Source organism: Sapajus apella, unplaced genomic scaffold, assembly GCF_009761245.1.
Source record: "Sapajus apella isolate SASKATOON/1434 unplaced genomic scaffold, GSC_monkey_1.0 scaffold96, whole genome shotgun sequence".
In the NCBI taxonomy this organism is placed as follows: Eukaryota; Metazoa; Chordata; class Mammalia; order Primates; family Cebidae; genus Sapajus; species Sapajus apella.
In genome coordinates, this window is record NW_022437036.1 from 1,342,106 (window position 1) to 1,357,120 (window position 15,015).

General features: G+C 55.0%; 1 protein-coding gene across 6 annotated transcripts in view; it reads left to right on the forward strand.

Annotated features, from left to right (window-relative positions):
• DIDO1 (death inducer-obliterator 1) overlaps window positions 1-11,091 on the forward strand; it is a 59,576-nt gene extending 48,485 nt beyond the window's left edge. For all 6 annotated transcript variants that reach the window (XM_032257077.1, XM_032257074.1, XM_032257073.1 and 3 more), the window contains one exon: window positions 6,403-11,091. In XM_032257077.1, the coding sequence (XP_032112968.1) occupies window positions 6,403-9,596 (3,194 nt within the window). In that variant the 3' untranslated portion in view covers window positions 9,597-11,091. The remainder of the gene's footprint in view (window positions 1-6,402) is intronic.
• Window positions 11,092-15,015: the final 3,924 nt, after the last annotated feature.

Sequence of the window (15,015 nt, forward strand, 5' to 3'; positions counted from 1 at the left end):
TGCAGTGGCGCCAGTCACCCACACTGTCAGCGACCAGCTCGGGGGGGGGGGGGGGTACGTGACACTTGCCCACCAAGGCACTCACTGAGGCCGTGACATTGCCTCACAGGGACACACAAAGGCCCTGGGGACTGTGACCCACGATAAAGAGCAGAGACACCTGGGTAAAGTAACACAGGATGAGGGATTCTAGAAAAGTAGCAGGGAATGAAACTTTTCCATACACTGCAGCAATGTTTTAACTTAAGACCAGTATCATTTTATATTCTCCTAACGCCCCTGTTGACATGAATATGTGTACATGAAATCTCACATACTTCCATGGCGACTAAACAGCCTTGACCCTGGGCCAGGCCACTGGCTACTTGGCCTGCTTCACATGTTGATTACTTGACTTGGCGTTTTCTAGATATAAATATGTACATGTATGTCCTGGCTTTGTGGCGTGTGTGTGTGTGTGCGCGCGCGCGGTGTGTGTAAGGTTAAGTGCTGGCACGTTCCCTCTGTCTCAGCCTCTGCCCAGAAGCCTTTGGACAGCACAGGCCACACCTAAGGGCGCTGGTGGTGATTCCACAGAGCCATGGTTGGGGTGAGCTGTGCTGCATGGCCTGGAGTCACGCCCCGGAAGTGGTGGGCGAGGGCCTGAGGGCCCAGCTCCGTTCCAGACCTGGCTGTCCTCGCCAGGGCTGTCAGCCTCAATTCTCCGTGCCGCGTGCGGCGCGTGCAGTGCAGGCCTGAAGGAGACCTGGGACTCCAGCCCTGAGCTGCGCGTCCGCATCGGGGCACTGACGTAGGAGCAGACGGAGTCCATCCCCTGGGGGTGTTAAGGAGAAAGTCCCATTGGGTGTAAAGATTCATGCAGAAGAGTGACCAACTTATCTGTGTGCCTCAGTTTATACCACGCAATTGTAGGTGTCCCTGCCTCCCAAACATGGGGGTCCGGTGGGTTTTAACAGCACGGTGTCCAGTCCCAGCCCCTCAGTGCTTCCTGTTCACACTGAAGCAAGTGAAGACCTCCAGGTGCCCAGCTGTGCCCTCGGGGAAACCAAGTCACCCACTTGGCCAGCAGTTGGCCATGTCAGGCAGGCAGTGAGAGTGGAGCTGCCCCCGCAGCGTCCTCAGGAGCCATGCAGTTCACAGCAGTAGCTGGATCTATCTGAGGACATTTGTCCTTGCATATCTTCATGATTTGCCCCCAGAACACTGGGTTGTCTTACTTTGCCCCTCAGTGGCACCCTCTGTAACTCAGCATCCCTGGGGAGGCAGCTGGGAGGTCTGGGTGTGCTGGTCCAGGCGGCCTTCTCCACCGAGATGTTCTCCCCACTCTACTAGCAGGGACCCCCGTGGGGACTGGGGTCGCAGTCTCGGCCTGTCTTGGGGCCTTCTTCACGGAAAGGAGATGAGTTGGGTAGGAAGCTCATCACGTAGGGTTCTGTGTGAGGCCCTCACAGGACTGGACCGCAGCCAAGGATGCCTGCCTGTTAACCATGCCCAACCCCTATCATTTCCACGTGAAGCCACAGGCCTCAGAGCCTTGGTCTGAAACGCCTGTTGAGTAACCGCGGTCCATAAACACAGGTGCACAGTCTGCGTCCTCCCCGAGTCCAGGGCAGGAGGAAACGCCACCCTCTGTAGCTGCTCTAGTGGAAAGGGCTCTTTTCTCTGAGATTTTTATACACTAGAAAGCTCTTCTGGGAAGAATGTTCGAATCCATAGTGCCTTTCTGTATTCACTTTTAACTGCTTTTTAAACTAGCTGAGAAATTCTGACTTGAAATATTGTCAGGTAAGCATTTCTTCAGTTTTCGTGTGTGTATGTAATAGTGGTTTCATGGAAATTGTAATCAGAGTCAAATACAGTATTGAATCAAATGTACTGCCTTCTCCTCCTAAATCAATAAAAAGATTTCGTGGAAACTGGTCCTTGTTTGTTTGAATTGGAGCCATTTGGTGGCTCTTGGTCACCTATCCTAGGCCCCGCTTTGCTCTTGGTAAGCCAGCGCAGTGCAGGCTGGTGCTGCCCTGGGGCCCTTCTCGGCACCCGCGCGCCTGGAAGAAGATGGACACCGCTCTCCCCCTCCCTGAAACGTGCTGGACCCAGTGGCTTTGTGCAGGCCTAGGGATTCCCAGTTGGAAGAGGGGGCTCTGTGTGTGTGTGAGTGGGTGTGTGTGGTGGGTTGGGGGAAGTAGGTGTCTTCCCACCTGATTTGCCGAGTCTTTCTACCCAAGTCATAATTCACAACCCTTGTTGATTAACTTCAGTTTCTGTTCCAGCAGGTGTGAACATTTTGTTTCGACAGATGCAGACCAGTAAGAGAGTTTTCATTTTAAATAACTGATGGTAGGATGTGCTCCAGGCCTCACTGTGATAGCTTTGGGGTTGGGAGGAGTCAGATTTCGGGTGGTTCATTTAGTAAGAGGGAGCGTCTTCCTGCAGCCTCAGGGTCAGTAGTGAGGGGCTGCCTCCTGCACCCTGAGAAGCAGGTGGTCCCCTTCACCAGCTGCCTTGTCTCCCAGCCCCTGTTGCCAACACACCTGGACACAGCTCCTGGCTCTGTCTTGGCACACTCAGCTCTGCAGATGCCCCCTTCGTCCTGTTTCTAGAGCTCTTTTCCTGCGCATGTGGTCGGTTTCTGACCACAGGGTCTGTCGAGACTCCTCCATGAATGTGCAAAGGACACAGCCATGGCGCTGAAAAGGCCTGTTTGCTGCACATGATACACCGTGAAGAAAACCATCTGCCCTCTGGCCTTTGAGAGGGCGTTGGGGGGATGTCCACACCCCTGTTCCAAGCCTGCTCAGCACCCTTCAGTGGAAGTGCAGGGCACGTTTAGCCACAGCTGGTGTCTCCGGGTCCTGGCCCCTGGTTGCTCATGGCCGCCTGCTTTATGAACTGAGGACCCTCAGCAGCCCTCAGGAGGGAGGTGGGTAAGTAAGCCTGCTGTGCCCTGTGCTGCCCGCTGCCTGGCTGGTGCCAGCTTCACGCAGGCCTCAGTCTCTGCACCTTCCCAGGGCGCACTCCCTCCCAGGGGTCACACACACCACGGGGTGGCTGCTGAGGGGCGAGCCTGGGCACAGCTCTGGGCAGCCTCTAATGCCCCCTCCCCAGGTGGGGGCTCTGTGACCTTTTGACCTTCCTGGTCTAGACGGGCCAGGCACTCTTGTGCACACCCTCTCCTCCCAGGGAAGATGGCTCCCAAGGTCCAGGCCAGGCGAACAGCACTGCTCCTTTCACGAAGAGTCATTTCCAAGGTGCCGGTCACATTTTACATAGCCATGCAACCATAATAACAAAAATGAGTTGGGTGACAAGATTTGACTGTTTCACAGTGGGTGTGCATTTGGGGACAGCCCAATTTAAATCGTAAGTCTCGGGGGATTCAGAACGCACGCCCATCTGACTGCAGCTTTATCCAGTCACCAGTGTCTGCAGACGAGAGCACCTACACGTGCCAGCCATGCGCTGGCCGCCAGTCTCCAGAGGGCTGCTGTGTCCAAGACTAAAGAATCTTGCCAGCGCTGGGATATACTAAATTTTTTTTTCGTTAACAAGCAAATTAGCCATTAAAAGTTTGCATTGGAGTGGCACACCATGAGATAGAGGCACGTAACACAGTGACTTTGTACAGCACACCACCACCCTGACCGCGCTTGCGTAGCTGAGCATCTCCCTTAGGTAGCATGGCCCCTCTGTGTCAACGAGCCAGCACTGGGCTCCCCCAGGCAACTTCCCCACACCGAGGCCCCACAAGCCCCACTGTCCAGGGCCCCTCCTGAGGCCTAGCCCACGGCTGTGTCTGTTCTAGTGTCCAGTTCTGTGGGAAAGGGCCTGGCCTACAGGGCCCGGCCTACAGGAGCTCAGCCTGAGCCTCAGGGCCCCTCCCACTTGGGCGTGGTGGGCTCTGCAGACATGTGTGGTCCGGGAAAGCCATAATAGCCAATTTCACAATCGACCATACCCAAAAAGCGGATTTCAGTAAGCGATGTAATAGCTTATTCAGTAAATAAATTGCTGTTGTGGTGAGAGCAGCACTATTTTAAGCTAACCTGTGTTGAACTCATGTTCATCAGAATGAACTTGACAAGCTGCCCTTCACATTTGCTGAGCAGCAGAGCCCAGGTGCACCCCTCGGTGTGGCCCACCTGGCCTTCCTGCTTCCCTCCTGTGCCCACCCATCCCTTTCACTGGCACCCTGCTACCATCCGGGGGACAGAGAAGAGGTGGAGTTGAGGTGCTGGGATACCTCACCCTTCCTGACAGCCTGTGAAGGAACAGACCCTTTGGCCCTCTCTCCAGGAGGGAGGGAGCAACATGCCGTCAGCCCCCATGGGGCAGGCTGGTCCCAACTCAGTCTGGCAGACCTGGTGTTCCTTAAGGGCAAGGCAGACACCCGCCTACCCTCCATGCTCAACCTGTCCATCAACTCCTTGGTGGGATTTGGGGAGATCAACAACAAAGGTATTTAGAGCTACATAATGGTGCCTATCCAGACGGCTGGCTACCTGAAGTGACCTGTGCTGATCTTTAATATCACTGGAAGCACGGGAAATCGCACTGGTTCTCTTTGGAAGGGGAGAAAAGGCTGTCGTGTGAGCACCTTTTTTATACCACAGTAAGGTTAGATTGTACACCAAGCTTCTGCGGTTTAGTTTCAAACACGATGCTGCTGAGACCTTCCCCGTATGCCACAGTGAGGTTAGACTGTCTGTTTAACGAGTTTCTGCGGTTTAGTTTCAAACACGTTGATGCTGCTGAGACCTTCCCCATGCGAATCGCCTTCCCTGAGCTCCTATGTTGTGACTTGGGTTTTTTCTTTGTTCCCCTTTGGCACTCCTGATTTATTGTGAGTATGGGGAGGGTCGTGACTGGAATGTTCGTGCTCCTGATCCACGCTCCCACAACTTAGAGTGTTTGGAATAGTCCTCTTTTAAGAATTGTTTTTATTGAATACCGTGCCCCAACACCCCTGGTGTGCGTCGCCTGCCTGACCTGCTCTTTGCCACCTGTTTGCCGAGTGTCTCGGTGCTTCCATGATCACAGTGTCCTGTGTTTACAAAGGCGTGAGCCTTAGGCAGTCTTTGATATGTTCATGCTCACTGAATTTCTTTATAATCATAAAACATGTATTTATTTTTAGTTACTATTTTCTCCTAGGCAGTCTTGCCCAGGCTGGAACAGAGTGGTAGTCTCGGCTCACTGCAGCCTCCGCCTCCTGGGTTCAAGCAATTCTGCCTTGGCCTCCCGAGTAGCTGGGATTACAGGCACATACCACCACATCTGGATAATTTTTGTATTCTTAGTAGAGACAGGGTTTCACTATGTTGGCCAGGCTGGTCTAAAACTCTTGACCTCGTGATCCAGCCGCCTCAGCCTTCCAAAGTGCTGGGATTACAGGTGTGAGCCACCGCGCCTGGCCCAAAACATTTATTTTAGCCATGTCATTCAACATCCTTTTTTTCTGTCTAGCTGTAATTATGCCACCAGAGACTAATGGATGACCTCATGGCTTGTGCTTTATTGATCATTATGACTTTATTGATAATTCTGAATTGAGTTGAATTGGTACCTAATCAGACATTTAATATTAGTATATTTAGTGTAATTATGTGTTGCAGCTCCTAAGTTAAAGACAAAAAAGGGGGCTGGGCGCAGTGGCTCACGCCTATAATCCCAGCACTTTGGGAGGCTGAGGTGAGTGGATCACCTGAGGTCAGCAGTTCGAGACCAGCCTGGCCAACATGGTGAAAACCTGTCTCTACTAAAAATACAAAAATTAGCCAGGCATGGCAGCGTGTGCCTGTAATCCCAGCTACTCAGGAGGCTGAGGCGGGAGAATCCCGGAGAACCCGGGAGAGTGAGGATGCAGCAAGCCGAGGTTGCGCCATTGCACTCCAGCCCGGACGACAGAGTGAGACTCCCATCTCAAAACATGCACATGCAAAGGGCTGTTACCTTCCCGGTAGTAGCCAGAGGGGAAGAGGAGCATAGCTGAGCTGTTGGTTGAGGGCACCTGGGACAGCGCCCTCTCCATCCCCACAGGCTTATCCCACGGCCTCCTTCCCCTCCACACTACTGCTCTGGCATTACAGAGAATTTCTTTAAAATATGTAACCAATTCCGACAACTGGGATGAACTTCCTCGTGGATCGGGTCTTCGGTTCCGTGGTTGGTGACGGGTCAGTCGCTCCCTTCACATGGCTCCTGGGAGGACTGAGTCGGGGCATTCTCGGGCAGAAGGATCCAGGCTTTTGCAGCTGTCGTGACACTTGATTTTATTTTGCTACAGAATGGCTTATTTCTACCTATTAAACAGTCCCCATGAAAGCCCTTAAGAAAATTCACCTCTGAAGGATGAAAGCTGGATTTAGATTCTAAAATTTGCACAAATATTTTGTTTTTCAGGTCTTGAGTCACCACGTCCGAATATAATTCTTGGGTTAGTAATCTGCCAAAAAATAAAACGTCCTGCAAACACTGGAGAGTTAGACAAGATGGATGAAAAGCGGACCCGACTTCAGCAGGAGGAAGTGGACGTTCCAGCCTATCCGAAAGTAACCACGGCCCCGCAGTCGGACAGAAAGCCCTCCAAGTATCAGCTGTACGCTGCAGACGCGGCTGTCAGCACCACACCCCCCGGGTCCCCTCCGCCGCCACCCCCACTTCCAGAACCTCCGGTGCTAAAAGTGCTGTCATCCCTCAAGCCCGCAGCCACCAGCCCGGTCACAGCAGTCACGACAGCAGCAGCAGCAACCACGGCCGCTTCCTCCGCCGCTTCGTCTGCTTCAAAAACAGCGTCACCGCTGGAGCACATCCTGCAGACTCTCTTTGGAAAAAAGAAGTCATTTGACCCCTCTGCCAGAGAGCCTGCTGGGTCCACTGCAGGCCTCCACCAGGACCCCAAAACCACAGCAGAGGATGGGGTGCCGGCTCCTCCACTCTTAGATCCGATCGTCCAGCAGTTCGGTCAGTTCTCAAAAGAGAAAGCTCCAGAGGAAGAGGAGGACGACAGGCCCTACGACCCTGAGGAGGAGTACGACCCAGAGAGAGCCTTTGACACCCAGCCTGTGGAGCGAGGGCGGCGCCACGAGGGGGAAAGGGCTCCCGAAGCCGCCGCAGCCGAGCGGGAAGAGGTGGCCTACGACCCCGAGGATGAGACCATCTTGGAAGAAGCGAAAGTGACTGTTGATGACTTGCCCAACAGGATGTGTGCGGACGTGAGAAGGAACTCCACGGAGAGGCCTGCTGAGCAGGTGGCCGGGGCTGCCACGCCCTCCTTGGTGGAGCAGCAGAAGATGCTAGAAGAGCTGAACAAACAGATCGAGGAGCAGAAGAGACAGCTGGAGGAGCAGGAAGAAGCTCTGAGACAGCAGAGGGCCGCCGTCGGGGTCTCCATGGCCCACTTCTCGGTGTCGGACGCCTTGATGTCACCACCACCAAAGTCGTCCTTGCCCAAGGCGGAGCTGTTCCAGCAAGAGCAGCAGCCCGCAGAGAAGCCCACCTCGCTGCCCCCTGCCAGCCAGGCGGCGAACCAGAGAGATCCCCGGCAGGCGAGGCGCCTGGCCGCTGAGAGTGGAGAGGGGGAGGGGGACCCTCTCTCTAGGCTCTCGGCATGGGGCACCCAGGGCACCCTGCCCACCAGAGATGCTTCCAAGGGTGCCCTTGTGGGCCAGGCGCTCACGCCAGTCCCAGAGGAAAAGGAGCTGGCCTCTTCCCCCTGGGCTTCGGGCGAAAAGCCCCCAGCAGGGCCTGAGCAGGACGGCTGGAAGGCAGAGCCTGGGGAAGGCGCCCGCCCTGCCATGGCTGGAGACAGCTCTGCCCGGCCTGCTCGGAGGGTCCTGCTGCCCACACCACCCTGCGGCGCCCTGCAGCCTGGCTTCCCCCTGCAGCATGATGGTGAGAGGGACCCTTTCTCCAGCCCGGGATTCACGGTGCAGGACAAGGCTCTCGGCCCCGGCCAATATGAGGACCCAAGAAATCTCCACTCTGGTGGAAGGAGCGGCAGCCCTGCAGGTGAAGCAGAGGGGGACAGAGAGCCACAGGCCAGATCCGGCGAGGGTACCGCCCTGCTCCCCCTGCCAGGACAGAAAGTGGGGTGCTCTCAGCCCCAGTTTCAGGGTCAGCGTGAACCTGGACCGCACGCTTTGGGGATGTCAGGGCTTCATGGCCCCAATTTCCCAGGACCGAGGGGGCCAGCCCCTCCGTTTCCGGAAGAGAATATTGCTTCTAACGATGGGGCACGAGGGCCTCCGCCAGCCAGATTCGGAGCCCAGAAGGGGCCCATCCCTTCCTTATTCTTGGGGCAACATGGGCCACCTCCTTACGGGGACGGCAGAGGCCCCTCACCCTCTTACCTTGGTGGACCACGGGGAGTGGCACCGTCCCAGTTTGAAGAACGCAAGGATCCCCATGGGGAGAAGAGGGAGTTCCAGGACACCCCATATAACGAGGTGACTGGCGCCCCCGCCCAGTTTGAAGGGACAGAGCAAGCCCCGTTCCTGGGGAGCAGAGGTGGCCCGCCTTTCCAGTTCGGAGGCCAGAGAAGGCCGCTGCTGTCTCAGCTGAAAGGACCCCGAGGCGGCCCCCCTCCCTCTCAGTTTGGAGGTCAGAGAGGACCACCCCCTGGCCATTTTGTGGGCCCAAGAGGGCCCCATCCTAGTCAGTTTGAAACTGCCCGGGGCCCTCATCCCAGCCAGTTTGAAGGACCCAGAGGCCAAGCACCCAACTTGATGCCAGGCCCCAGGGGCATCCAGCCTCAGCAGTTTGAAGACCAGAGGGTCCATTCCCCACCCAGATTCACAAACCAGAGGGCGCCGGCACCCATGCAGTTTGGTGGACCACGGGGGTCTGCACCCTTTCCTGAGAAGAATGAGCAGACCCCTTCGCGATTTCACTTCCCGGGCCAGGCCCCGCAGGTGCAGGTGATGAAGCCCGGGCCCAGGCCCCTGCTGGAGCTTCCCAGCCACCCCCCGCAGCACCGTAAGGACCGGTGGGAGGAGGCCGGCGCGCCCCCCGCCCTCTCTTCCAGTGCGCCCGGACAGGGCCCCGAGGCCGACGGACAGTGGGCACCGCCCGACTTCCGAGAGGGCAAAGGTCACGAGTACAGAAACCAGACTTTTGAAGGGAGGCAGAGAGAGCGGTTTGACGCAGGGCCCAAAGAGAAGCCGCTGGAGGACCCCGACGGCCAGGGCCGGGCCGGCGAGGACAGGCGGAGAGAGCGCGAGCGCGGCCGAAACTGGAGCCGAGAGCGGGACTGGGACCGGGCCCGGGACTGGGACAGACACCGGGACAAAGACTCCGGCCGGGACTGGGACAGAAACAGGGAGCGGAGCGCCAACCGCGACCGAGAGCGCGAGGCCGACCGGGGAAAGGAGTGGGACCGCAGCCGGGAGCGCAGCAGGAACCGGGAGCGCGAGCGGAGGCGCGATCGGGACCGGTCCCGGAGCCGAGAGCGAGAGCGGGACCGAGACAGAGACCGGGCCCGGGACCGGGAGCGCGGCCGCGACCGCAAGGACCGGAGCAAGAGCAAGGAGAGCGCGCGGGACGCGAAGCCCGAGGCCTCCAGGGTCTCGGAGGCGGGCACCGCCTCGCAGACCTAGAGGCTGCGCGGCCGGCCAGACCCTTTTAAAAGCCAGTCTCATAAAATGCGTCGAACAAATAGCTTTTGAAATAGCCACGATCTTAGATTCAGGATAGAATACTCTGGACTTGAAAATTACTGTAATTTTGTGTAAATGGTTTCTTACAAGATTTCACATCTTTACAATTCTGATGCTTTTTTTAAAAAAAAAAAAAACTGTGATATTTCCATTCAAAATTAAAGAAATGGAAAATTGTCTACAAAAGCATATTGCTTTTTCAGATCAGAAAGTGATCTTTTCCAGTAACTCGACTACTGTAAATTTTGGGGGAACTTCACTGGACCCTAGAGCCATACCTTTCCTGACATCTCATCTGTGTTTCCAAAAGCCGTTTTTACAGGTCTAGCGTCCGTCCGGGCAGCCGGTTTGGGTGGGAGCTGCAGGCGTCCGCGCGGGCAGGAGAAGGGTTAGCTGCCTGTATCTGGAGTGTTGACAAACACAAACCTTACAAATGCAGCTTTCGTCCTAAAATCTGCATTACAATTTTCAACTGGGAAACAAAAACACATCTTAGTGTGCTCAGCTTTTGTATATCACCTTATCCATTTTTCAAAAACATGATTTAAAGCAACATCTGTCCTGGTATAAATTGTTGCATTTTAAATAACAATTTATTGAAAAATGTTTAAGTTTTACCACCCTAAAAAAAAAGGTAACAAACCAATTAAATGTACTTTGGGGGTGGGGAGGAGTCCTTGATTTGAATAATCAGGAAAGTTTTGTTCATCCAGTTTCAAATGAGCAGTTCTTCCTGTATCCCGGGAAAAGTACACTCAGCTCCAAACTGGTTATTTATCAGAGGATACATTTAAAAATTTGTCCTTGAAAGTGGAACAATACTTGTATAAAGTCTGAGATGGGAAACAGTGGTCATTAGTTCAGGACCTGCCATTGAGCTAGGAAGCTGTTCACTGTGAAACGGTCTCTTGCTTGTCAAGTATTTTTCGAGTACTTCTGAAGTGTGAAATAGAAAACATCTGGCTAACTTATTTGTACAAATACACTTTGATAGTTTTTTATATTTTCATAAACTTACTTTTACAGATATGAAATTAAAGAACCTCACTTGTTCTTTGGAGTCTGTTATTCCATTGTACGTCACTACAGATTTTTCACTTTATAGCGCAGATTTTTTAAGTTAAGAAAACATGGAGAATGTATCAGCTTGAGATGTTTGGTGTTAAAGCCACGTGTCCGTAGGTTAAATTACACTGAAGTAGGTGTCACGTTCCAACATCTAATATGATGCGAAGGGTTTTTTGTTTTTTTGTTTAACATATAAAGCAAATTTTTCTAATTTAAACACACAAATGTAAAAATCAAGTGTTTCTTTAGGTTTACTCGATAGAGATTTCTGTAAATTGTATTTTATATTGCAGAGGCTTATATCACTGTACATGAGAACATGCAGCTTCACAGGTGTGTTACTTGCAGTAGAATAAACAGCCACAGGCAGTTCCTGTCTCGGGTCTTCATCAGCCTTTTTCTAACACAGAGAGAAGTCTGGGGTCGTGCGTGGACGCCTTGGCCACCCAGCTTCTTGCTGCTGGCTTGCCTGGGCGTGGGCAGGAGTGCCCTTTGGACCCCTCCCTGAACTCAGGCTGAGCCCCGGATGAGACTGGGTCCCCACGTCCTTCCGTCACAGGGCAGATGTCTCGCCGCCTGTTGGGACCCAGCGCCAGCCAGTTGGAGACAGTGGGCAGGAGGGTCAGGAGGAGGGACTCACCCCCTTCAGACCCAGTCCTGGTGCTGTCAGAGCAGAAGCCCAAAATCATCGTGGGAGCCTCAACTGCAGCGAAGGGGTCTCGTGGTGGGGGAGTGAGCCCCGAAGCCCCAGCCCATCCGAGCTGCAGCAGAATATGCGCCCGCTGACTCTGGGCATGGGCTGCTAGTGCGCCGGTGAGGACGCCAGTGGGCACGCAGGGTTGGCAGCCCAGACCCAGCAGTGCCAGTGCACAGGCGACAGGAGCCTGCAAGCTTTCTCTGGTCGCCCAGAGAGCGAGAGCTTGGCTTCCGAACAAGCATGTGGGTCCACAGCCCAGCCGTGAGCAGATGCCAACGGGACGCTCCCGGTTCCAGTACAGCTGTTCCAGTCAGCTGTAGAGGAAAATAGGAAGAGCCATCTCACTCGAGAACTTGGCACAGGGGCCTCCAACAAGGGGTTATGCCCAAAGCAGCAAGCATCCTCCCTCCCCTCCCCACATCAGTCATCAGTGAGTCCAGGGAGGGCGTGGCGGGGGACCACGGCTGTGGCTGAGCTCGGGGGCCCTGACCAGGAGAGAAAAGGAAAGGTCACATGAGGTGTGCCCAGACAGATGGTGACCTCAGCCCTCAGTAACCGGGCATGGCCAGCAAACAGGCTGAGCCAGCTCAAGACTGGCGGGGTGCAGGTGCCCACACGCGGGGTCTGTCTTCCTGTGGGACACCCAGCAAAAGAGAAGAGACACAAACCCGCCGCAATATCGCACCCAGCAGTCACTGCTGTCGCTATTTTGGCATTTTCCTTAACCTTTTTTTCTCTCTCTCTGCATCTAAATTTTGAGAGGATCGGGGTCCCTCCCGGAGCACGCTGTTGCCTGAGGTTTGCTCCTCCTCGGGCTGCTCTGCTGCTTCCAGCTGACCTCACTCCAGGGCTCAGGGGACCCACTTGGGGACCTTGCCGTTGGCTGAGTCTGTTCCACAGGAGGCTGGGGAGGCCTGCTGGCCCTACTCAGAGGAAAACCTGAACCAACTCCATCATCCGCCTCCGTAAGCCACAGCTCCGCCTGGCATCTGGGCCTCCTGAAATGAATGTCTTTTCAGATCCAGGGTCTAGAAATTCCTAAAAGGTCTGACAAGTTCCCATCCCCACGGCACAGACTCCTGGTAAACAGAGGGACATCCCTTTGGGAAGGGGCGGTAGGGAAGCTTTGGGAAGCTGCGTATTTTTGGCATTTAGCGGGGTCCTCCCTCTGGGAGACCGAGTCTCTCTTTCATTCCAGGGGCCTGGGTCTGTCCAGAGTCTAGAACTTGGCCGAGGGCACGGGACTCTGTGTTGGGGCTTTCAGTCAGAACACAGGACTCCTGCTCTTGGACCTACAGCCTTTCTGCTAGCACAGGACGGGGACGCCTTTGGCAGGATGTCCATTTTTTTCAGTTCTAGGGGAGCCGTGCCCCTCGGGCAACTCGGGAACTACGTGGAGCAGATGACTGGGGTCACCGCTTCGCCGCAGCCGCAGCCCCTCACAGCTGTGCTGGGAACCTCGTACAGCCGCGTGGCTCCCACCTGCCCCGAGCGCCACCTTCCCCGCTGCATTGAGGGAGCCCAGCTGCGTGGCAGCTGTTCTTGGCCCAGGGGAAAGAACGATCACGGAGCTCTTCCCGGGTGCCTGCCAGGCCCCTGATGAATCCACTTCTCAATTCACAGTCCTGGTGAGGGGGTGACCTCCAGGCCACAAGGACATCAAGCTGGTCTTACGTTATAAAACCACCCTAGCGTTCTGCTGTCCTCTCCAGTATGCCAGGAAAGTTCTGGATTTCACTTAATTTAGGGCAGGCCACCTGTGGGGCAACAGTTTCAGTGGCTGATCAAGAAAATGGAGCGGTGGGGGGTGGTCACTCCGAGCTGTTCAGTCCAACACGTCAAATCCGGAATCTCACGTCTGGGTCTCTGCCTCACTCATCCGGTCTTATCCCACACTCAACATCCATTTCCACACATTCTGCCAGGTTTGGGTAGGAAACGGATTTGTGGGCCACACTCCGCAGCTTCTCTCTTGGGGCCTGCTGGAACCTCCAGTCTGGCTCTAGACCTGGAAGCAGAACAGAGGTGGTGCTGGTCCTGGGCAGGGCGGCGGTGCCTTACAGGACAGCTCCTTAGGGAAGGCACTTGAGGGTCTTCAGGCAAAGGGGTTCAGCTCCCCAGGCAGTGGTGGAAGAGCCACATGTGCCTTTGCAGGAAATGTGCGGAGTTTATGGGCAGATCCCAATGGCCTTGCAGGCCTGTGGTCCTCAACTTCACTGGGATCCTCCCATATGTCCCCATTCCAATTTCAGGCTCCTGCTTGTTCCCAACTTCCCTTAACTTTAAGAAAAGCAGCACTGGCCGGGCGCGGTGGCTCACGCCTGTAATCCCAGCACTTTGGGAGGCCGAGGCGGGTGGATCACGAGGTCAAGAGATCGAGACCATCCTGGTCAACATGGTGAAACCCCGTCTCTACTAAAAATACAAAAAATTAGCTGGGCATGGTGGCGCGTGCCTGGAATCCCAGCTACTCGGGAGGCTGAGGCAGGAGAATTGCCTGAACCCAGGAGGCGGAGGTTGCGGTGAGCCGAGATTTCGCCATTGCACTCCAGCCTGGGTAACAAGAGCGAAACTCTGTCTCAGAAAAAAAAAAAAGCAGCAGTGCAAGGTTGAAACTGCAGTTCATGGTGCCATTCAATCATGGAGGAGACTAGGCTTCAGGTTTGCTTGGCAGAAATCTCAGCCCCATGGCTACAGGCAATAAGGACTTAGAGTAAGGCAGTCACAGAGGCTTTCACGCTCCTTCTTCAGACCCAGAGCCAGGAATTTAAAGCACGAGAGCTGGAGCTGCTGCAGCAGGTGCTCGTCCTGCCAATTCCTGTCTACAGCTTCACCAGCACGTGGGCCAGGGAGACGTCCCTGCCTCCCTCTTTCTTCCTCAGCTTGTTCTCTTCTCCCTTGTTCAATTTGCCCGGAAGCATGAAAGAAGAAAGTACAGGGACGCCCCAAGCCCCTCTGCTTCTGCCCACGGTCCTCACCACCTCCTCCTCCTTCCCCTGCCTCTTCAGCAGGAAGCAGATGCATATTTGGATGGTTTGATTGGATGCTGCCTCCAAGCCCCTTCTGTATAAGCCGAAGTGAGGGGAGACACTCGTCACCGTTCCTGCCGTTGGCTTTAACATGGAAAGTGTAGAAAATAAGGACACTTGTTTCACAGTGTGGGATGTTGGTGGTCTGGAAGCATTACTTCCAGCATACCCAGGGTCTTCTTCTCCTGGTAGATGGCAGTGACCGTGGGAAAATTCAGGAAGTGGCAGAGGAGCCGCAGAGAAGGCTTCTGGAAGATGAGTGTGGCCCCGAAGCGCTGCTGCTCTCCGCAGACAAACAGGGTTCACCCACGCACCGGCCGGCAGCGGGACGACAGGTCAGCCAGGTCTTCAGTCTCTTCCTAACGGGACATGGTGCGTTCAAGCCACTCGTGCGACATGGAGCTGGTCTGCAGGGTCCAGCCCCGCAGGGTCTAGTGGGTGTTCTTTTGTATGCAGAGACCATAGATGGTAGAAAAGCAAGAGACGAGGACACAGAGACAAGAGAAGAATTTAGCCAGGCTCGGAGGACCACTGCTGCCAGGGGCGGCACCCAGCAGTGGCCCCA